Raw genomic sequence first — 24,135 nt, 5'->3', positions numbered from 1 at the left:
TGCTAGCTGTGCAAATAATTTCTGGGCAGCAGAAGCATAAGTAAATAGATGAGAAGCACATGAGAGGATATATTTCTCTAATTTACTCAAGTCACTGAGAAGCACCAGGGCAATTTTTAAAAACTGCTCACCACTTGGGAGGTTAAACTCTGTCAGTTTCTAAAAAATTTATTATTTCTGGCTGTAATTACAAATCTGAGTAAGAGACTATCTAGAAAAGCAGATCCATTTAGCCTCCATAGAAGAAGTGTACTGGGGACTCAGAGCACGTACTGGGGACCCAGAGGAACAGTGTTACTGCATTATCCATGATTCAGACCTTCCCCAGATATCCAAGCCCACAAGTCAAAAAATGCAAAAAAGCATCCAGAATCTCACCCAGAGAAACAAGTTTCCTTCTTATGCATAGCACTGGCACAACAAGAATTCTTGTTTGCTGAATACTTGTGAAAAACACTGCTCATTTTTCACGTCTCTGAGCAATTTCATAAAGTTGGCCTCAAAAGCCCATGTTGCAAGAGCAGGACCCTTTCAGGCAGAATTCCCTGATGCAGGCTCAAGCAATACCCTGCCTTCAGCCTTTATTACATGGTTGTGTTGATTTGCAAAGCTGGTAAACACAGACCCATCTTCAGGCTCCTGCGCAGCTTTACCATTTGTCACATCAGTGATGTCAGAGCTGGGATGGGCTAAGCCTACAGGGACGTGTAGAGAAGAGCTACAGCCACAAAGGTGACGACTGTTATGTTAATAATTAGCATCTGTTGCCATCAGAGCTTGTAAGCAAGATCCAAGCAGGGAGGAAAATGCTGTGCCAGCATCTCCATTGGGTTTGTGGCTGGTCACTGGGACTCTGCAGCTTCCCACCACCTGCAGGGACTAGTGAAGGCTCTTGGAGCCATTGAAAATTTGAGTTCAGAGCAGGGCCTGCATGTCTAGCAACAGGAGCTCCACCATTTTCCTTCCCATAGAATCCCAGAGAATGTGCTTAGACCTATTCCACAAACCTGTTTTGGAAAAGAGAAAAAAAGACTACACCACAACGAGAACTCATGTTTCTTGTACTGGAAAAGCACTTTATTCCCAAAACACAGAGCTAAACACAGCCTGCACTGGCTCCTGAAGAAAACCTGCCTCAGTTGATTCACCAACTGATGTTCAGATTTGCTTGTGTGAGAAAAAGCATTTTTCAGGCTGTCACACACTTGTGAGGGATTTCCAGCACTGGAAGTTACTCACCCTGCCTGAGAGATGGACTCCAGGACACAGTTATGCTCCTGCCACTTCAGGGGACGGTGTCTTTCCCAGCACCTTGAAAAACTCTGTTCTGTCACCACATCACACAGTTCAGAAGCTGAGCTGGGCAGAGGCTTTTTCAGGGACCCAGGCACTCACTGGCCACATCCCCCTGCTGTCTGACTAAACAGAGATGAATAGCAGCACTCCTGTCATGGCCCTTCCTGGTATTTCAACAAACACATAATTAATATCTCACTGAATTTTGGAAAAAATGCTCTGCAGTCACCTTCACTAACTGCAATTTTCTTCCATCTTGGCGGTGTCCTGACAAGCAGGATTGCAGATCCAGCTGTGAAGGTGCTGTTCCCCTGCAGCCAACCCTGTCCCCAGCTCCTCCCCCTGCCAGGGGAGCAGCACCAGGAGGGAGGTTTGCAGAGAAACCAGGAGTTCCAAAGCGTAATCCCGAACAGATGGCAGCTGTAGCCGTGCAGCCTCAGAAGGGCACTTTTAAAAGTAAATAGCAACAAATGTTTTGGTGTGTAATGCGTTGAAATCTTGATCTCACACAGAGCTTATTTTCTTTTTTTTTCCTCTCCCAGCAGTGGCAAATGGCTGAGGACAAATGCTGCTGAAAAGAATGGAGAAAGAAAAAACCTCAATCAATTAAATGTTTTAGAAACAATTGTGTTTCAAAATCAACAAGAAGAATTCATGAAAATCAATCCTAATTCAAGAGGTCTGTACTGATTTGTTCATCTTTCCCTTTTCCTGCCTAAACAACCGAAGCAATAAAAATGATAGCTCCATCTCAGGCAAGGAAGCAATTGAAACTTCAAAAATGTTCAACATCAGCTGATGAAGCTTGATGCAGTCTCCATGGCCTGAAAGCTAAATATTCTGCAAGAGAAGCAATGTACCAGGCAGATGAGTGGGAGTTTCAGATAACTCCTACCCCTTCAGCTTGTTTCTCTCAATAAAGCCAAGCAAACCAAGGTAAGATTGTCCTGTCACAGGGGAAAAGCAAATCTGTTTGTATCAGCAAAGGCACTGCACAGACTGAAGCTGCCTCAGTTGCTCTTTGCCAGTAGGAAACAACTGCTCTGCTCTCACATGATGCCCACCCAGGGCCACCACCACAGGGGCATCAACAGGGAAAATCTCCTGGCAAGCAAAACTAGGACTTGCAAAGCAGATCCTGATGCACCTTCCTGAAATGCCACAGCCACGGAAATATGGGCAGCATTCCACAAACCCGCAGCTCTTCATCTTATCAGCAGAAGAAACACCTCTTGGAAAACCCAAAGAGGAGAGGTTGGGCACCTCCTGCTCCCTAGATCTGGCCCCAAAGCAGTGTCACATGAGAAAAAACATTTTTCAGGCTGTCACACTGGCATGGAGGGTGCCTGGGGGATCACTACCAAATGTGTTGATATTGCTCCAAATGATGACAGTTTTTCCAGAATCTCCCACTCAAACATAGGCTGGGGGAACACATCCCCCTGCCAGGATCTGCTCTGCTCTAAGTTGAAGTCACATAAGTGTAACTCTTGCAGCACCCAGCCTTGAGCAAATAAACGGTGTCCAACCACCTTCAGAGAGGTTCCTGGCAGTGCAGAGAGCAAGCAAAGCCAGAGCAGGGCACCCATATCCACAGGCTCACGTCATCTCACCTTGGCACCACCAGCAGCAGCTACTGAGTTTTGTCTTGAGACAAGCAAATGCAGACTCAAGTGTGGGTTTAAAGGTATTTGGGAGATAAAACTTCCTAGTCAGCAAGGACATGCTCCCAAAGGAGGGTTTCTCTTTAACAGGCACCGACAGCACCTTGTGTCATTGCATGGCAAGATTTGAAATAGTTACTCACAGTGGAGACTGTTTATCTGTGACTCACAGACATCTTCTCAGCTACCCCCATGCTCTCTAAAAGGGAGCAGGAATCTGAGCAAGAAAAAAAAACCTTGGGAATAGCAGTGTGGAAAGAAATGAGGAAAGGCTGTTAAGAGAGAAGGAGAAAAAAATCTGGAGACAAAACATCACGGGGTCTGTGTGGTCTCGAGAAGGCTCTCGAGATTTTTACAGGTTCTGATTTTCTTCATATAAGGCTTTTCACTTCTTTCTATAAAGTAATGAATTTGCTAGACTTTTATCTGCCCCACACATTCACAATAATTATTCAGACACCCTTCATCATTTTCCTATGTGTCTAATAGAATAAGATGGAGATTTTAGAAGAGAGACAGTAGGAACCTACACATCCTGCTATGGTCATAACCCATAAAACTTAGATACCACTTGATAACTGTATATACTTAAGGATTCAGTGCCCTGTTCTGTTTCTCAATGTTCCCTGTTACTGCAACTTGAGCAAATGCTTGAGGACTTGGGATGCATTTATCCATAGCACTGTAACAGAAATTGTGAGAAGTATTTTCAGAGAACAGCCACTTTCCAGATGGCATGCAGGATTTGGGGTCCTCTCCTCTTTGTGACACTCCTAATAGTAATGCACAGTCTAATTTCCTTTTTGTCCTATATTCCACAGGAAAACACTCTGCAGTTTCACTGTGGCTAAGCAGTGGCCAGGACCCAAGAGTAAGGCATGGGGGGCTGAAGTTCTTACATGGAAAGAGAAAAACAAGCAGAGATTTGTGCTCTACCAGCCTCTGTCTTGGACCAGCCCAGCAACACAAGCATGTGTTTGTGCTGCTGTTCAGTGCTGCCATCACCCAGCAACCAGGGGAGCCACTTGCTCATCAGAGAAGGCTCAGGACAGTGACCAAGTACTCAGGGCAAGGTGTGCTCCTGGGCTGCTCCTGGAATGCTGTGATCAAGGGGTGCATCACTGCAGCATGATTTGGTCATTCCCAAAATCCTCTGGCTCATTTGGGCACACAGGAATGGAGGGTGAGCCCAGCAACCCACTCACCCAGCAGCCCAGCCACACTGCAAGATTTTTCTTTCCTCAAATATATCCATTATATCTTTTCATTTAGCTGAGATTCACTGAGACTGATTTCCTGTAGACTTGGTTAAGAGATTAAAACTGTATTTATTCCCAAGGTAGCCAGCCAGTATGACCTATTTGCTACAATGGATAAAGGAAATAAATTATTGCCTCACTACTTTTTTATGTCAAAACTGACCAGGATATATCCTCAGTTCCTTGCTGGACTTTGGTTTGATTATTTTGTAATCACATGCTAAAGTAGACAGGGCTGATGTGTGTGGGAGGCACATTTTATTTGCTTGATAACACTTGTGGTGCTGAGTTCCTGAACCATCCTCCTCCTGCCAAAAGTATAGGTGGCATTCCAAAATGTGCCTCTGGTGCTCAGCTCGTGCAGGTCAGGCTGTCCTGGGACAGAAGAGCTCTATGGATGTCACAGGAACATCCAAACCCTCTACAATCACTGATTATCATTAGGAAGAAAAGATGACTGCTAAGACCTTTACTTTCTTTCTTAACAAAACACAGTTTAATTCTACCTTGGCACAGCCTGTTGAAGGCAGTGGACTCACAGCCAGAATTTTCTCTCTTCCAAAGAGCTTCCATCTCTGTACAGAGAGTCAATCCTACCACATTCATCTCCAGTACTTACAAAACCCTTCTCTTTGACCTATTTTGCTCTTCATATCAAGCAAAGAAAAGGAGGATAGAAAGAAACACCATCCTTACGTGTATGCTAATGGGTCATCTACCTTTCCCAAAGGTTTAAAAATCCCCAATAAGATATTAATAACTTTTATTTACATATATGTTCATCCCAAAAAAACCCACCAAACTATAGGACTACCGATGTCTCATGTCACCTCCTGCTGAAAGGTGGAATAGGACAGGTGTTTAATAATTTAGTAAATTATTAAAACAGCAGTTAAGGAGGTGAAGAAAATAATACAACATTCCATGAAATCAAGAAAGCAGAGACAGCCAGCTTAATACTCACATGAACTATTTGATGAAGGTTGCCAGAGATCCCCCCCACAGTACCCAAACCTCCTGGACCCAATTCTGTTAGGAGATCAGGAAACTCATGCAGTACATTTGAAAAACCCTTCTTCAGCCACAGAATAAGCATTTTTCAGCCAATTCTTGGATCTTCTGGTCCAGGCAACAATTAAACATATCTCATTCAAGCTGGACAACTACAGAAATTGAATTCCTGATGCTGTGACAATGCATTTTTCAACATTTTAGTCATTAATGTGGAATTCTCTTGAGCTGCTCAGATGCTCAGTTTCTGACATCACAGAAATCAAGGGGAGTTTCACTGCTGCTGGTGAAGCCATGAGGAGCAGCCAACAGCAGCTCCCAGGAAACACCCTGGTCTGGGTAAGTTTCATGGTATTTGCTGGCCACAGCCAAACCAGCAGGTAAGGATGGCACACCAGGGCAGAGTGATGAGCTGCCCTGCCCAGCCTCCTTGATTCTCTCCAAGGCCAGTGGAGGCTGCACTAGGAGGGAGAGGAGCACTGCAGCATCTCCTCCTGCACTCATGCTCCTGACAGTCTGTCACCTGGAGACAACTTTAGCCAGAGGCAGTAATTTTCTGTATTTAATAACCTTTGATGCATCTTTTCTACAGGATGGTTTCCTTCTGCTTTTTGAACCTGGATCAGGTTTAGCATCCAGCCAATATTTTGATATTAAGTGAGTGCACTGATCCTCCAAATACAGAGTTTGCTTCAGGTACTGTTTCATTCTTGCCCGAGATGTCATTTCCCCCAACATGACCTTCTCAGAATACCACTGCCTGTTTTGCATGTGCAGAATTTGTTCTAACACATCCCCTCCCAGTGAAAGCAAGTCCTTGTATTAGGGCATTGTGAGGGATGCTCACGAAGGTTAGCTTCAGCCAAGGACAGCCTGTCTGCAGGCTCTCTTCAAAATCAGAGGTGAGAGATGATCCCTGGTATTCACCCTCCAGAGGAGTGTCTCTTTTCCTCCCCTGATTACAGCCTCTGTCAGCTAAAGCCAGCCTTTGTGAATCACATCAGCACTTAGAATCAGGAAGCACTACATAACATTGGAACAACGCTTGGTAGAGCCAATGCTTCTTTTAATATTTTAACAGATATTTCTGACAGAAAAACAATGATAATTCTGTAAAAGAAAATTGAGAGGTTTTTGCAGAGAAAAAGTGCAGGAGTTGTATATAACTAATGGTATATTTGTACTTGGAGTTAGCTTCTGAGAGCTATGAATCTTGTAAGTATACACTGATATTTTCAGGTACTGAATTAGCATTCCTCAATAAGATCACTCATCAGATCTGCTTGTGTGAATGAGAGCTGCAAGGTTTTTGGATAGCATTTATATAAAAACAGGAATGCTCCTGAAGTGCTGCAAATGGATCTGCTTTAATTGTCTATCCAAGTCTTGCATTTGATGGCAGTAGCTGAATTAAATGACTTGTGTGCAATCAGTTGCATGTCTGAGCTTGAATGCTTAATGCAGAAGGTTAAGCTCAGTTTCACCAAGACCAAGCAATGACTGATTTTCCTACACAGAGTAATCAAGATTTTGCCTCTAACCAGCATTCCTGGATTGTGGCTGGAATAATTTAATTACTACTAAATCATCACCCTTGATGTTGTGGAAATAGGAATACTAAAGGGCTGACGGATCCCTGTCGTCATTAAGTTCCAAGCCAAGGTCAGCTACCCTGTCTCATTTTTGGCACCATTTCACCCTTGCCTGAAGGACAACATTGCATAGCTTCAGTTTTGTGGCTTTTCAAGGTTACTGGTGTACCTGATGAATAAACCACGCTATTACACATTTCTTACTGTGGAAAGTGGATAGATGTTGGCTTCTTCCCTGCTTTCAGTCCTGTTCCATTAAGTTCTTCCATCACCATCGAAGGGCGAATATCTGCACTACCATACAGGCAGAAATTGGATTGGATGAAGGGGCAGAAAACAGCCCATCATTATGTTAATCTGTCCCCAGCAATGAAAATACCCTTGAGGAAATCTGTACTGATTTCCTCTCAATGATCAGCAGCAAAAGAGTTAATCATTTTGCTTCTAAGTTTTTTTGTAGGCCTACAAGCCCTTTAACCACGTGTCCCTGAACCAATAGAAAATGGAAAACACTGACACTGCAAAGACTCCTTAGAGCTGGGGGTTGAAAGTCATTGCAGAAAAGAGAGAGAAGCTCACACCACTTTAACAGTTATTGACAAGTTCTTTCTCACTTTGAGAAACCATAACTTGGGACTCTGCAAACTTAGGTAATGTACTGTTTCAGGCCACACAATAAATGTCTTTTCACAGTAAGTAGTAGAAACTGTTAATTTTAGATTTAAAAAGCTTTATTGTGCAGAAACTGATGTGGATTCTCAAGAAATCATTGGTTTGAACCACAGTACTGAGCAGTGTTTTCATTCAGCTGATGTCTTGTGAGACTGGTAGACAGACCAGCCCCAGGACCTCCTCCAGCCCTGGTACATGCAGTTCTCCTCATCTTCCCCTGCAGATCTTCTCTCTGGCATTTGTTACTTTCCCCAGAATACATCCCGTTCTCCTCTCTGTGGCATGACAGACCTGAACAGAAAACTTTCTAAGGTTAGTTCCAAGTACTTTGAAGACAAGCTGTTGTATCTCTCTGCCATGCAAATGTGTTAACCCTGTAAGCCCTAGCCCAAAAACTTCACCCAGTTCCAAGACAGGAGCTGTCAGTGACTCCCAGGTGCTGTAGTTATCATTGTCCACCTAGACAAGCATGAAAAACTAACAACAAAAGTAGGTTTTTCAGCATTTCTCTGCACTTCATCAGGCTGTCCAACTTACCTCTTGACACCAATTATATAACAGGTCACATTCTTATCGACAGGTCACTTTTTTTATTACTCTTGGTGTCTCATTCCTGTCTTATATCCAATTTTCTCTTCCCTTAATACTCGTCTCTACTTCTCCAAATCGCTAGTCAAATTCTAAGGTGCTTCCTCATTTTATTTGCTGGAGAAGAACATATTTGTGGGGTATGGAGTGAGTAAGAGTGAAGTAAGGATATTTGCAATTTAACCTAGTATCTGTGCATTTCATTAATCCTTCCTCCATCAACCACTTAACCTTTATGGGTGTTCTTATTGCCTCTCATTGTATTGATTTCTGTCCATTTCTCCAATTTAGTGAGATCATGCAGTATTTTAAACCTGTCTTCCACTGCATAACTAGGTTTAGCTGGGGGGTAATTGACATCAATTTAAAGAATGAAAAATTAGGCTGAATATCCGGGGAAAACTTCCTAATGGTGAGATCTGCGAGAATGCATCGCTATCTCTCCGTGGGATTGGTGGCCATTCCATTAGCATGTACATTAAACCACACTGAAGGAATATAAGATTATAGATTGGACAGAACAATCCTCAAGTAGGAGGGGAAAGACAAGCTGCAGAGCTCTGCAGCTTTCCTCCTACGGTCACATCATTTTGGGCTTGCCCCACTCCCTCCTCATGCCACCCACCAGTTCTCTGAGGATGTGCTGATCCCACAACATCAACTAATTATGGGGATGGAACCAATGTGGTATTCCCTCCAATACTACTGCAGCCTCAGCTGTGGTGGTGGGAGTGTCGTGGTAGCTATGAGATTCTCAAGGCCCATGGAAGAATTTTCTCACCCCTCTTTACTACCTCCTGGCAAACTGTGGGAACAAACCTTTCAGTAAGATCTGTTGCGATAGGAAAAGGAGTACTGGTTTTACCCTAGAAGAGGGTAGATTTAAATTAGATAAAAGGAATAAATGTTTGATTTTGACATTACAGGCTCCCAGAAGGGTGATTAATGCTCCATTCCTGGAAACATACTGGGGAGACCCCTGGGCAACGTGGTCCAGTTGAAGTCGTCCCTGCTCACTGCAGAGGGGTTGGACTAGATGGCTTTGAAAGGTCCCTTCTACCCCAAACTGTTCTGTGATTCTAGGAAGAAAGCCAGAGCCCTCTACAAACCCTTGAGCTGGTAGCAGAGCCCAGGATGGTGATATGTGCTGGAGGGCTCATCTCACACAGGATAAGACAACACACAAGAGATCACAAAGTTGTCCTCTACACCACAACATCACTTTGGCACTGTCTTTTTCAATGGCATCCATCAGTTCTGTTACCATCCTTCACGTTGTAAAGAAATTACTATCTGATTAACTTTTCTAGCATAATGTTTGAAAACTGATTGCAGAAAGAAGCTGGGCTTCGTTGAGGCACAGATCAGATACAGGAGAATAAAGACTCCTGCTTAAAATACACTGCTGACTCTTAGGTTTGGAAATGAGCAGTCTGAGCAGAAAGAAGCAAGTTCTTTATGAACCTTGATGAAATAGTTTAATTGCAGGAATAGCCAGAAAGAAAGTTCCTCCTCTCCACCTTTAATGGAGAGGTTCTCTCATTTACAAGGGGGAAAAAAAAGAAGCCTATTTTCATCTGAAGTTGTTACTACCAGCAACCACTTTTTATTAAAAGAGGACTTCTGTCAGCTCCTGAAAAAGGGAAATATCTTTTTCAGTAACAAAACCCAATATATTTATCTCAAAAGCCAAGTAGGCTGGAATGCATTTTGTTTGGTGGAGGAGGCAATCTTTTTTCTTTCAGGTTCTTGAAATTCATCTGCCATGAATAAGCAGATTTTTTTTAAAAAATGAAATTTCCCTCCAAGAAAATTTTGAAAGAAATATTTCCACCAGCTCAGTTAGCAGCAGCAAAAAAAAAAAAAAAAAAAAAAAAAAAAAAAAAAAAAAAAGACTTAGAAACGGCTCAATTTCACAGCTGCTCCCCTGAATTTTTCTGAGAGCTGAGAGCAAGGAGAAGAGTCGCCAATTTCTGATTTTCCCTTAAGAAAGAAATTAGCAGATTATTGTGTAGCAACGGGGATGTTCATGGGACAAAGGGCTGACTGCAGACTCCACTCTGGTCAAGAAGAAGAGAAATAATTTTCTCCATGGCAGGAGGCTCAGGCTACAAATTTGTCAGATAACGAGTAGCCAGAGGCTGATACAAAAGACTAATTCTCTTAGTAAAACCCTTGGAGAGTTTCCCAATATGAGTCCAAGGCTGGCAAGATGCTGGAGGAGACGGGAAGAAAATGCAGCCTTCCATGAGGACACTGCCTCTGGATTTCTTCATTGTGATTTTCTATACGGCACTTTTCATAATTCCCTCTGGCTAGAACCATTGAAATGAAACTTATTGATTGAAATTCTGATCCTATTGATTTTACACATGAGATTTGTGCGAATATGAAAGAGCAGGAACTGCTCTAACCACACCCTTCTCCATTTATTCCCTGCTGAACACATGCTGTAGGCTTGCTTGTCCATCTCAATCCCCTGAGCTTCCAGAAATAAATTACCCAAAATTCAAATATACTGCACCTATTATCTCACAAATGTGTAGTAAATATTACTGGTCCTTGTATTTGCTGAGTTACCTTTTGCTTTCTTTTGTCTTCTTTTTCTTTCATACCCCCTCTTTACCTCGTTAACCACATCCTGTTTTTCCTTTTCATTTCAGAGGTGAGGGAAAATGGAAGAACATGTTCCATGAGGAAGAGAGGATGAGAAACAGCACCAGGAGGAGATGATGGCTGCCTGGAAGGAAAGTGCCTACAACTTCATGCTTAAAATACTCTGAGTGCTATTAGAAATTATATTTCTACCCCTAAGGAAATGGCCCTGGATATGGCATCTGGTGAACTCAGGACAGCAGGAAAGACGATCTCAGAGGAGGCAGCGATCAGAGGTCCCAAGTGGAAAACCAACACAGTGTTAGCACATGGTCACCCACACCCAACAGCAGCCCCTGCCTCCCCCAAGCCCTGTGGGGCATTTCCCTCCCACAGCACAGGGATGCTCCTGTCATGCCTCCTGTAGCTGGGTGCTTTTTGGCAGAGAGGTGGAGTGGCTTTTAGAGGCAAAATCAGCAGCCTCAGCATCCTCACATCCACTTCCGTACAACCAAACCTCCCTTTGCAGATTTCTTGTTTACTGAAATGGTGGGTGTCCTTTCCATGGGTCAGGCAGCAATCCTTGATTATCTTCATTTTAGTTTGATGCATTTTGCCTTGCTGTACTCAACACTTCCTTCTTTCCTCTCCAGATCTTTTTATAGCTAGATTGTCACATATCAATCAATGTTATGGATTAAAATTGAGTATATTGTGACTTGTCTGAGCCTGTAAAAAGCCTTTTAAACAAAGTTCTAATTATTTTATTTTCCCCTTTGACACTTGTTTTGTTCTCTCTTTTCCAACCTTGTGAAACGGCAAAACCTGCCAGGAAATTTGTGGGACTTTAATTCACTAGAATTCTCAAATCATTGTTAGATGTCATGAAATGGTTATGAAAAGAAGGCAGGTCATCTGGTGAGGTCTGTGACTGCACTGCAGCACAAAAACCCAAACCATCTGTTAATTACACTGACGGAAAACATAATCCAACATGGTGGTGAAACCTGATGCTTTGCATGGAGCATGTAAACGATTCACGTTGCAAGTGTTGATCAGAGTGCCTGAGCTGTGAGGAGCTCCCAAAGGGCTCCCAGCAGGTCGGGTCACCAACACGGCACTGCGGGGTGGCTGCAGGAGCTGTGGGGTCCCTCAGGGCACAGGGGAGCCCAGCGCCCACGGGCACACACTGCAGCCCCATCCGCAAGCACCCAGCTCCGACCCGCTGGGCCAGGCCACAGAACCGTGGGGTGTCCCGAGACAGAAGCGACCCACAGGGATCACCGAGCCCAACTCCCTCAACAGGACAGCCCCAAGAGTCACACCATGTGCTTAAGAACCTTGACAAAATGCTTCTTGAAATCTGCCAGGCTTGGTGCTGTGATCCCTACCCTGGGCAGCCTGTTCCAGCGCTCAAGCACGCTCTGGGTGAAGAACCTTTTCCTAATATCCAACCTAATTCTCCCCCGGCACAACTCCATCCCTTCCCTCAGGTCTTGTCATAGGGAGGAGAGATCGGTGCTGCCCCTCCACTGCCCCTCAGAGGAAGCTGCAGCCCACGATGAGCTCTGTCCTCAATCTCCTCACGCTGAACAAGCCCTCAGCCGCTCCTCGTATGGCTTCCCCTCTAGACCCTGCACTAAGGCAGACCCCAGCTCAGAGCCACCGGGAACGGGGGCAGCAGCCCGAGCCACGGCCTCTCGGGTCCGGGGAAAAGCCGGAGCCCGGGGCGAGGGGACGGGCACCGGGACAGCGACCCCGGTGGTGCGGGGCGGGCGGGCCTGGCCGCGGGCAGCGGGAGCGGGAGCGGGCCCGGGGCCGGGCGGGGCCGCCCCGAGCATGCGCGAGCCGCGCGCGTCACGGGCGAGGCCGGCGGGAGCGCGCAGCCCGGCGCGCCCCCGCGCTCCCTCCGCCCTCCCGCCCGCCGCCGCTCCCGCGCCTCCATTCGGCTCCGCCGCCGCCCGCCGAGGAGGGGACAGCGACCGCCGGAGCACGGGAGAGGGACGGACCCTCCCCCGCCGCCAACCCGCTTCCTCCTCCTTCTCCTCCACCTCCTCCCCCGCCTCCGCCTCCGCCTCCCGGCCGGGAAGAGCTCGCCGTGCCCGCTGCAGCCCCGCTGGATGCACTGAGCGCTCGGGCGCGGGGAGAGAGGGGCAGGAGGGAGCCGGGAGCCCCGCCGCGGAGGCGCTGCGCTACCCGGAGCCTCACGGCCATTTGCTTTAATTCTTTTATTGCCCCCCGGCCGCCTCCTCCTCTCTGTCCGCAGGAGCCAGCCGAGGCGGCGGGGGCTGCATCCCCCCCTCCCCCCTTTTTTTTTTTTTTTAATTTTTTTTTTTTTTTTAAATTTTCATCGCCGCCATGGGATGTACCCTGAGTGCTGAGGAAAGAGCCGCCCTGGAGCGGAGCAAGGCCATCGAAAAGAACCTGAAGGAGGACGGGATCAGCGCGGCCAAAGACGTGAAACTCCTCCTGCTCGGTGAGAACCCGCCGGTCGCCCCCCCATCGCCCCCCTCCTCCTCCTCCTCCTCCCCCGTGCTTATCCCACCTCATCTCTCTTCCAACAGGAGCCGGGGAGTCGGGAAAAAGCACCATCGTGAAGCAAATGAAGTAAGTCCCGCGGGGGGAGCGAGCGAGCGGCGGTACGGGGCGGGAGAGCGGGGCGGGGGCTCGCGGAGGTGAGCGAGGGCCGCGGGCGCCATGTTTACCTGAGGGGACCGCGCAGGCACCGCGCGCGGGGCGCCGCCGCTCCCGGCGCTGTCCAGGGCCCCTGGTGCTGAAGCGTCGCCCGCGGCCTCGCCCCCGGCGGCGGCGGGGGAGACCGGCAGCCCTCCTTCCCCCTCCGCGCAGATGTCCCCGGGAAGGAACCGCTGTCACTTAAGCTTAATGTCGGGGTGTTATCTGCCGGCTCTGCGGATTTAAACCAAGGCTCCCTATCACTGAAAGCCCCTTCTATTGAGCTTCTACCTTCTCCTTTTAATTAATGAACGACGAGCTTTGGCCACACATCTCATTCAAACCTCTCCTGCTCTGGGATCCGGGTGTCCCTGTGGTACTCGCGCTGCTCCTCACTGGGGCTTCCCACACCCTCTTCCTGTGTTTAATTAGATGTAACCGTGTAATAAACAGCAGTGAGAAGCCCCACCGCAAGGTCTCTTCCAAGCATCCCCGTGGCTTGTGTAAATGCACCCCGTAGGAAGCAGGTGCGAGGAGGGCTAATAGGGGTGGAGGTACACCCGTGGTGCGACTATTCTCCCCCCACCCATTTTTTAATTTTTTTATTAAAATACAATGAAATACCCCTTCCTCCCACCGCTACAAACATGACGGGCTGGTTGGAGGCGGGCGCCATCACGGAACGAGCCTGGGCGCTGGTTCAGGGTCTGGATTTCAGCTGGGAGCGGTTGCCGCTTCGCGATGCTGGTGGTTGCAGAGGGATCCGTGGCTGGGAGGGGCCCCCTCGGGAGCGGGGTTGCTTAGCGAGGGGAAGAGGCTCAGAGATGGGTGTGGATGGGGCGCGGGATGCGGGATCCGGGGCTGCGCGGGCCGACGGGCGGCTCCCGGCGCGGCGTTCAGGCGGTTGGCGCTGGACAGCGCCCGGCGGGGGCTCGGCCGGCGGCAGCGGGGCCCCTCCGGCTCCTCCCGGCGGCGGCAGCGCCGCGCTCCGCTGCTCCGGAGGCAGCGGGGAGAATCCTGAGGAATAACCAGAGGGGCCCGCGCCCCTCCCGAGCTGCTGCCCTGAGCTCCCGTAGCCGCCCGGGGTGTGCGTGTGAGTGTTGTGTGTGAGTGTGTGTGAGTGGGTGTGAGTGTGTGAGTGTGGCTGTGGATGTGTGAGTGTGCGTGTGTGACTGTGGGTGTGCATGTGCGCGTTCATGTGCGTGCAGCACGGGCGCAGATCGGGGCCTTCAGCCCAGCTCCCCTGCAGGCAGGGCGGTTTAGCGGGTGACCCGGATATTTCTGTATCAATTCTGTGGCCGCTGTGCCCACCCCTCGGGGGTTCAATGAAACCATCATCCCTGCCTCAGGCAGTGCTTTTCCCAAGGCGCTGCGGGGCTGGGAGGTCTCACTGTGAGGAGACTCGCCTCCAGTGCACAGTGGTGTCCGTGGCTTTCCCCTCTTACGTTTGTGTACCCTACTTCTGTAGAGGCTCTGATTATCCCCTTTCACTGTTTGAAAGGGGGCTTTCCCCCCTTTCACCCCCACAGTTTGATTTGAGGATTTGAGTCTGGGGTGGAGTGGGTCTGGTTTGGTCTTGTTTGTGTGCAAAAGGTGGATCAGGAGATATGTCGCTGCAGATGACCAATAAATTATTTAATCTCTAAGAACTGCTTCTGCAGAAGCATGCTGGAATGGCGGGTGATGGGTTTTGGCTGAAGGGAGAGGCTGTAGGAACTACAACAGCAGAGTGCACACATAGAGCCCATAGGCAGGAGGGCAGGCAGTGACCACACTGGCTACACAATAAATTAACAATCACTCTTGTTTTCCAAAGAGCAGAGCTCTTGTTTTTTGAAGCAAATCACATTAAGATAATAACCTATTTTCTGGACTAGATTGATATATTGAGGGCTGAAATATACCCATTGTGTGTGTGTATGTATATATATATATATACACATATATATATATATATATATATATATATACACATGCATTCCATTAAAACGACTCAAAGTAAGGCGTGCTAGGCTTGCAGCTTTATACCTGATATGAAAATGTCGAGAAAGCTGCTATAGTGGATGGGCTTATAGTGGGGGAAATTGGGAGGCATCCATGAGTGTGGAAACTCCAGTGGAGTGTGTGGAGGCTGGGGTGGGGACAGCAGTGTTGCTATGAGCACGGCAGCAGCATCTGGGGAGAGGCGCGCAGCCGCGGGCGCCGGGGAGAGCGATGGGCAGGGAGCAACGTGGGGAAACTCACATTGCTGAAAATTAATTTAAATATAATGTAGGCATTAGCATTTCACCTGGTCAAGCTCCATTAGACAGGCTTGCTGAGAACCTAATGAATTCTTAATAAAGATTAAATCGCATGTTCATTAGATTTTGATGAAAGACTGCTATTTTTTTTTTTAATACTGTATTATTGGTGTGCTTCTAGATAATAAATCTCATCCTCATGAATGGCTAAAGCAGCTTCACACTTGGATATTGCCTTGAAAACAAGTACAGGAATCTGTAGACAGATTGGAGAATGCTAAGACAAAGGAACAGAGAGCAGACATTGTTACAGAGGAGTAGAAGAGGTTACACACTGCCCAGTTAATCCTTGAAATGTTAGGTACAGGAGAAGAAGTAGAAATTACAGTAATTTGAGTGTAGCCAGGATGGAGATAAGGATTTGTAAATTTAATTCAGGATTTTTTTTTGTGAAATATTTGGAGATGCCTTTTAACTGGTGAGTGGCGGGTTATCAAGCAAGAAAGGAGGTACTGGTGAATGGCAGAGAGGTGGAACTGGAGTCTGGAATGTGCATCTCAAACAATGGCAGCACAGGCTAGGAATGACACTTTTCTTAGCACCTATGGTTGTTTTGGCATCCTTAAGCCTTGCACTTTGACTACTCCACCATGTCTGATTAATTTTGCTGTATTTTTTCACAATCAGTCCTGCAGTCCAGATACTTTACCCATGCCCCTCTAAATGAAGGGTCAGAGCCAAGCTAGTCAGAGGAACAGTCCTGAAAGGCATGGTTGTGCCATGCAAGCCAATGAGACTCCAGAGTGTGCCACAGCATTCAGAATCAGGCTGTGACCAGATTCTATTTTCACTCAGCTTAATCTAAAAACCATCTGTAACCAAGCAAAGCTGGGGCTTTGCTTTAAAATCCAAGCTAGAAGGTGAGAGTTACCAGACAAGAGAAATTAATTTTCCACTCACACCACCCTATCTCAGTAAATTCATGATATAGGAGTGCAATGTATGTTAACATTTTTTAGATCTTATATATTCAGATAAATGTCGAACACATGCAGAATTTGGGATTTATAATCTTTCCTGGGATACCTGGATTGTAGCATGAAATCAAGACTGATGTTATTCTAGGATATTTTTGTGGGGACTTGAAACTCTGGTGAATGTGCTTGTTCATCAAAAGCCCCAGCAGAGCAGGACACCGAGCATATCTCCATCTCTCAGTGCTTAGCAGGACACTTAAATCCCTGCAACGGTCCAGTGGTGAGCAGGGTTGGGCTGCTCGGGTGGGGACACCATCCGCTGCCATCAGCACTAGGCTTCCAGGGAATTCAGTGTTTAATTGTGCTTGCACAGAGAGGGTGAGTTAGCTGGCATGGCTTCAAAAACAAGGTCCTGCCACCTACTCAGCAGCTACCCTTCTGGATGGTGAGCCAGGGCAGTATTTCACCTTTCCCAATGAGGAATTAGCAATAGGTGTGGCATTCCAGAGGAGACATGGCTTCATCTGCCTACAGGAAAAATTTTGGAGCTTGGGATTTGATTTTGGATTTTAGTTTTGCAGAAGCAGCAGCTTCTGTCCCCTGCTGAGCTGGGTGCAGGGAGATGGGTCCAGCTCCTTTCATAAGATTCTGGAGCTTCTAGCCCTGCATGTCCTCCAGAGCAGCTATGTGCTGCTTCACCAGAAGTACTGGGAGTAACTCAGTTGATAGGCTTCTCTGCTGTGCTAGTTTTCATAAAATGTTTTTTATGTTAAGTATGAGAAGGATGGAAATATACAATCAGGAGAAAAATACACTAGTGTACAGTGTTTATCTTGAAATATCTACTTTCTTCTCCCCAACAGCCATCAGTCCCAACAGTCGTCTGATATATTGTTCTGACCTTTTTCATAAAGCCCCTCAAAACAGCCCCAGGTTCTACTTGCTCTCTGTATAACCAAATTACTTATAATCTAATGAACTTCTTCAGTGAGAAGCGATCCCCGCCCACTGGTTTTACAGCAATTTGATGCCAAATGCCATTGAAATGAAATGATGTGTTGTGAACACCCACTTGAGTGCTCTTTGCTGCATGTCTGTGTCTCAAATCCGTAGTGATTTCACACTTGCAGCCCCTTCCCCCAGGAATACTTCACCCCACTGGGGCTAACAGCCGAGTTGCTTCGCCTCTGCAGCATCTTCCCAGGGCCAGGGCTGCAAACTGCATCCTTATGGTTTGTCCCATGCCCAGCACATCCCTTCTGCCCTGTGGCACTGGCTGCAGAGCCCCACTCGGCTCTGCTTCCATCTGGGAACTGTTCGAGGCACGAACCTCACTAGAGCACCAGGTCAGGCTGAGCCATCCTCATCCTTCCTTGTCTCCTGCTGTTTTCCAGGATTTCTGTGATTTCAAGCCCAAAGTAGGGCAGCGACAGGCTGCACCTGGGCAGTATTTGAACTGGGTTTCAATAAGCAGGGCAAAGAGCTGTAGCCTTCCCGATGAAGTTGTGTCATTCTCCCAAGACCTGCCCCAGTGCCCTTTGCCCTGGGTGTGGATTTGGCACCGTGCATGTGCCACATGAACCCCAGGAAGAAGGAAACTGGCTCCGGTGGGGCTGTTTTGGCAGTGGAACCTGCAGTGAAACCAGGAGCAAACTGCCTGCTGGGGCAGCTCTGGGATGTTGGGGTGGCAGCTGGGCAGTGTGTTACCTGCCCTGTGCAAGGCAGGCTCTCCTGCCAGGGTGTCAGAGATCATCCCCGTGGAGGCTGCTGTAGGAGGGGGGCTCTACCCTCAGTGTAACTTTTTCCCTCCTTCCCAGATGCTTTCTTGCATCTCTGGGTGCTGTGGGTCTCATGTTCCACATTCTGCAGTGGCACAGCACAGGGGGATTGCCCCTGAATCAGGCAAGAAGAATAAGAGCTGGGAACAGAGAAAAGTGAGGCTGTTCATTTTGGCTTGTAGTTACAAAGGGTAACCGTGTTTTCAGCATTTATTTCCTTCCTCTTGGATTTTTAATTATGCCAAAACATTAAAAACCATAGTTCCTTCTTTTATGTTTAAGGTTCTTGTTATTAGACTGAGAGAGATTTCAGAGAAAAGCAGTAATGATATTAGGAGGCAAGATGGAATACGTCTTGGGTTTGTGTTTTTTCTTTTTCCTTGACAGTTCTTAATTTGTTTCTTGTTTTAGGGACTCATAAAAGTAAAAATATCTTTTAGTGACAACAGTGAACAGCATAGCTTCTCCTCTTCCAACCCAGTTTTAAAACCTTAAAAGAAATTTGCCTGTCATATTCTGACATGACACATCTAGTCCTGTTGGAAATGTTTTAGCAATCTAATGAGATGAAAGCAGTTGTTTTAATGAGCTCAGAAGAAAGAGACAAATCTGCTGCACAAATGTAACCAGGGATCTGTTTTGTTTTATGGCTTGGCTAACCCAGAAGTTGTAAGAGACATTAGATTGACAGATTAATTAGATAACAAATGAAAGAAGGTTGTGGTTTTCCTCTTCAGTCTGTCCTTTCCCATTTGTCTGGCATACAACTTCGTACCTGATGTGAGTTCTCCAGGGTGCTTACCTGGGGAATATGGGGAAGATAATCAAAATGGGTGAAGAATGAAAAAGAGACAAATATTAGTCAAAGCACTGTTTGGCTCTTCTGTTTGGTCTGGTCAAGAGAAAGAGTGAAATGAAGTGCTTCACTGATGGCCAAGGCAGGAGCAGGTTGATGGAGGGTAAGAGGCAGGCAGTCAGGAATGTTTCACACACTCATCATTACCTTGTTTTCTTCAGTCCCCTTTCAGAGTTACAGCCTGCATCTGCAAGTACCCACCTCCCTTGATTTCTCCTGGATCTTCAGGGTGCAAAATCACAACTGAGTGTTGAAGCTGGTGGATATGCAGCCAGAAAGCATGATGCAAGTGCAGGGTCCAAGAGCTCAATTTTGCAAACTCCTGCTCAGGAAGTGAAGAAGGCAAAAAGCTTTTCAGATAAGGCAGCCACTGTACACAGTGCACAGAGAGACCCATCCTCTACACTCTGCAGTCCGTGGTTACTCCCTGAGTGCAAGTGAGTGTGAAAGATAGAATTTGGTCCTTTATTTATTATGGACCAATAATAAGGAGGAGCTCCTGCAGGTGAGAATTGCCAAAACCTCAAATTCAAGTGGCCAGGGTATTTAAGAGTGTAGTCACTTTTCCTGGTGCTATTGCAAATCTGATGTTTGTGTAGAGCCTGAAATTACTTCTGTGGAGCCTGGATGGACATGGTGACTGGATGGTCTTTGCTTAGATGTGTATTTTGTGTTTGAAAGAAAACTTCCAGCTCTCCTCACTTCAGAGAAAATTTTAAAAATAAATTACCTTATTCTAGCCTGAGTACTCAAGAATTCAGAGCAAAATAAAGAACATTACTTGGTTACTTTTGAAGCCTGATACCTTTTAGCAATATTAAAACCAACAACCTCATTTTTTTCAAATCAATTTGAGTACTACTGACCCCAAATCCTCTCTTTGAGCTCACTGGACTTTGGGCCAAGTTCTTCCCACACTGAAGATGATATCTGTTCAATCTGTAGGTTTTATGAGATGTGATGAATTTCAAATGTTTGCGTGACACTTGGTGGCATCCTGGATGTTGCTAAGTTTCATTCACAAAACCAAAACCAGGAAACAAAAATATCTGGAAGGCATTGGAACATTAAAGCTACAGCCATTTTTCTTGCCTTAATTTTTTTTTCTTTTTTTCATAGAGGGAAATACTAATGATTTGTGCCACCTCTTTTCTAATGCTGAAGAAATGCTCTGCCTAATGGAAAAATCCCCCTAAACCGTTAATTGAATCATTCTCATTTTATTTTTAAGACCATTCAGGAAAATGACAGATGTAAGGGAGGTTGGAGGATTACAGTCCTGATTATAAGATGCTCTTAGGAATCTGCCTAAAATCAGAAAAGGCAAAAGGCTGAAAAATGTTACTGACAGTTTTCCAGCGCTGAGAAATAAGGAGAAAAAAATTATTTTAATCAAAACTCAATCATTTTGTACTTACTGTGATATTAGAATAGAACTCTTGATGGAGGCATTTCTTAATTTACCAGTAAAAATGCTTACCCTCCTCAGCTTTCATGTTAATGGAGAAAGAACTGAGGAGTGCCCTCAGAAGGGAGCCCAGGAAACTGTAGTAAGCTGACATCACGCCTATTTTTCAATTGCTAATCAATAACGTTTTTGACACTGAAAGGGAAAGACTGGCAGAGCTGAAATTACTTTGTTTTTCTTTATTCTTGGGCATATCCTGCTTTGCTTGGTCACCAAAAATGATTTCAGTTCATCAGCAAACCTTTTATCTGAGTATAAAATCTGTAAGCTTAAAACAAAGGAGCTGGAATACATCAGCTTGAGAGAGAGAGAGAGAGACAAGAGAGTTGGGTTACACAGGGTCCTCCTGCAATATAAAGAGTTTGGCTGTTAATAACTCTCCTCTCCCCATCAGGCCCATCTGTGGGGTCTTGTGTCCTCAGGAGCCAAAGACAATTTATTCTATTTGTTACAGGATAACTTGTGCAGTCTCTCAGCAGAAATTCTGCAGGTTCATGTTGCAGGAGCTGCTAATGGGAAATGGTTGGGAGATGTTGATCCAAATAAGTGCTTTGAGGTGTGGTCTCTGACAAAGCCCAGAGCTCTTGACTGACTGTTAAGGATTGAGGTGCTCCAGGAAAACTGGAAGCAGGTTTCAGCAGAGGCAGGATCCAATGCTGCTGGGAAATATAGGGTTTGATAACAAGGAAAGGGATTTTCTTCTCTTTGACACTTGTCAGGCTATTTAGCATAGGAATGGGGAGATCCATGTTTCCATTGGGAGGCCATGAGGGATGTCTTCAGTTGAGTGGTTCAGCAACCTTTCACTTGTCCAAGAGAAAATATCCTCTTTAGAGAATTCATGACCCCAGTCTTACACCTTGGCAGGGAGGCTGGCAATGGATATTTCATCTCTGTGCATGTCCCTCCTCTGAAACAACCCCCCAAGTGCTTAAAACAGTCTGAAAGGCAGAGCAGTGAGTCAACATGCTTTGAGATTCCAGCAGCCTCAGACTTGTATTAAATGCTCTTGTCTACAAGAGCATAATCAACAGCAGCTTGTACACACCATAACAGTCTGGTACAAGACTTGGAGTATTTCTGCATCAGCTGGAAATGATTACAGAAGGGAATGAGATGAGAATGGGCCTCTGTTGAGGAAAAATATCATTTAAATGATAAAAATGTATACTACCTCCTAGCAGAATTTGGTGGTTTATCCTCACCCTCTTAGAGCTGATTTGAGTTAGTAGCTCCAGTTTTAAAGCATTAAATAACAGTGTATAGGAAAGGCTGAGCGCACAAAATGGATGTTAAGCAGAATTATCTAGGTAACAAATGAGAAGTTGTAGAGGTGGATTTCTAAAGCTGTGGTGTGTGCTGTCTCACAGTGATGTTTCCTCACTGCCAGTACAGTGCTCCTTATTTATTACAGCTGGACCCTGCTGTAATCCAGCTCCTGCCTTTACAGCAAAGAAGAGGGAATATCTCATTTTGATGTCTGTCAATGAAATAGTCCCATGTATATATTTCTGGAGGAATTTTGTGTGGAACTGGCACAGACCAGCTCTGGGTCTCTCCAAAATTCATGGTGAGATCTTAAAATCACTTCCAGGGTGCAACAATGTGGATCTGCATGCCCTAATTTCAGATTGCAATAGCTAAGGCTATGTGAATTTGTCATCCTCTCCTGTGCTTCTGAATGGTTGGCATGGCAGGGCACATGCTTCTCCACAGCATGAAGGTTTCTGCTCAGCTTCATCCACAGGAGGGAAATACCATCCTCGTAATGAGTTTTAAATGTAACACAACCAGCCTGGTTTCTTAAGTACTGCAGAACTGAGTATTTGATTCAGTATATTTTGGGAATCTGTTTTTATTTACTCACAGCCTCTTTACATCTATAAGCAGTGCGAAAGGGTGTTACAGAAGGGGTGGTTACATGGTGGTTTAGCTTGTTGCAAATAAACCAGCTCTTTCCACTGGTCAAAGAGAGCTCTTACTACAGGGCCCTTGGGAGAATAAGAAATTGGTCACTCATTGCCAGGCTGGTGCACTGATGCCCAGGTGATAGATGCATCTTCTCAAGGTTAGATGGGGACCCCATCTCACCTCCTGTAAGTTCTAAAATGGGCAAGTTTTTATCATTAGAATATCTGTATCCCCACCACAGACACTGCAGAGCCTTTATCATCACATTTTGTCAGTAACAGCAGCACAAATCACTGGGATGAAGGAAGATTGTCGTGATGAACATACACCTCAGAAAGTCATCACAGTGTTCATTAATCACCAGTCACTCTTTGGTGATTAATTATTCAGCCAAATTGGAAAAAATTTTCCACATGAATGAGAAGATGTTTAGTTAATAAAGCAGAAAGCTCCTAGAAGCATGCCCTTGTTTTCCTCAATTTAGCGGTACAATAAATTTATATCCTCTTGCTTTTTACGGCTCAGGAGAAAAGCCACAGTGCTGTATCAACTTGTTGCTGTTGGTTTCTGTCCAGACAGTTCTTCAGCAGGAAACCTGATGCTGCTCAATGAGTGCATTTAAGATGTTTAAATGGTAGATACATGAGCTGATGGTCATGGTTTGTTATCTGCATCTCTCTGCATGCCCTGAGCCCTTGTGAAACACTGGTGAGGAGGAACAGGAGAGGGCTGTGCCAAATCCCAGCTCCAGGGTTGGCCTTTCTCCAGCACTGACTGATGGCATCAGGGTCACATTAGAAAAGAGGAAGGTCCCCCAATACCTTCATCCTGGCAACAGCCTTGTGCTAATAAGAATTCCCATGGAACCATGTTGCTGGGACCAGCCAGATCTTACCTCTGCACTGAGGTGGGATGTGCAGGAAGAGGAAAGCCAGTGTTGGCACTGGGGAATCCAGGTACTGATAACAAATCAAAATCTTAGTATCTTCTGTAGTGATATTGATGTCTCTTCAGTGTCTTTCAGCATAGCTAATTATTAAAAGTGTTCAACAACAACAAATGTGAAGAGGAAAGAAACACTAAGAGAGCCCATAAATGGTAAAAAATTAATGATTAGTAATTTTAATATGGTTCAGTAAATAATTCAGAGTCTAACCTTTGTTTTTCTATCTAAGTTTTTATTTATCTACTACTTCTGTTTGCTGATATTTTCAAGAAATCTCTTTATTTTAAATTCATATTTAGCTGAACAAATTATAATTTTTTTTCAACATGACAGAGCATGAAAATTGAATTATTACACTGGTACTTTTAGTTCTGATCTGTGAGATCAAATAGTACTAATTTCCCCATCTGTGATCAAAGAAATAGGTGAGGCCTTCTGGCATAAACTGATATACAGTATGCAGGAGTAAATTTAAATTATGATTTTATTCACTACTCCTTCATCGTCTTTGAATTAGGTTTCTGGAGTCTTCCAGTAAAAAATTGGAAAAAAATTCTTGCAAAGTATCCAGAACAATGATACAAACCCAGCCTAAGTGGTGTATTT

At 45.7% G+C, this 24,135-nt stretch overlaps 1 protein-coding gene across 2 annotated transcripts in view; it reads left to right on the top strand.

Moving 5' to 3' along the window:
* Positions 1-12,581: 12,581 nt before the first annotated feature.
* Positions 12,582-24,135, top strand: part of GNAO1 (G protein subunit alpha o1) — a 136,068-nt gene continuing 124,514 nt past the window's right edge. Inside the window, exons 1-2 of one of the 2 annotated variants that reach the window (XM_056500835.1) lie at positions 12,582-13,153; positions 13,242-13,284. In XM_056500835.1, coding sequence (XP_056356810.1) covers positions 13,036-13,153; positions 13,242-13,284 — 161 coding nt within the window. In that variant the 5' untranslated portion in view covers positions 12,582-13,035. The remainder of the gene's footprint in view (positions 13,154-13,241; positions 13,285-24,135) is intronic. The other variant, XM_056500834.1, reaches the window with a different exon arrangement.

The sequence above is a fragment of the Oenanthe melanoleuca genome, chromosome 11, assembly GCF_029582105.1.
Source record: "Oenanthe melanoleuca isolate GR-GAL-2019-014 chromosome 11, OMel1.0, whole genome shotgun sequence".
In the NCBI taxonomy this organism is placed as follows: Eukaryota; Metazoa; Chordata; class Aves; order Passeriformes; family Muscicapidae; genus Oenanthe; species Oenanthe melanoleuca.
The sequence above is the reverse complement of the archived record's forward strand: the minus strand, read 5'-3'. Positions and strand labels throughout refer to the sequence as shown.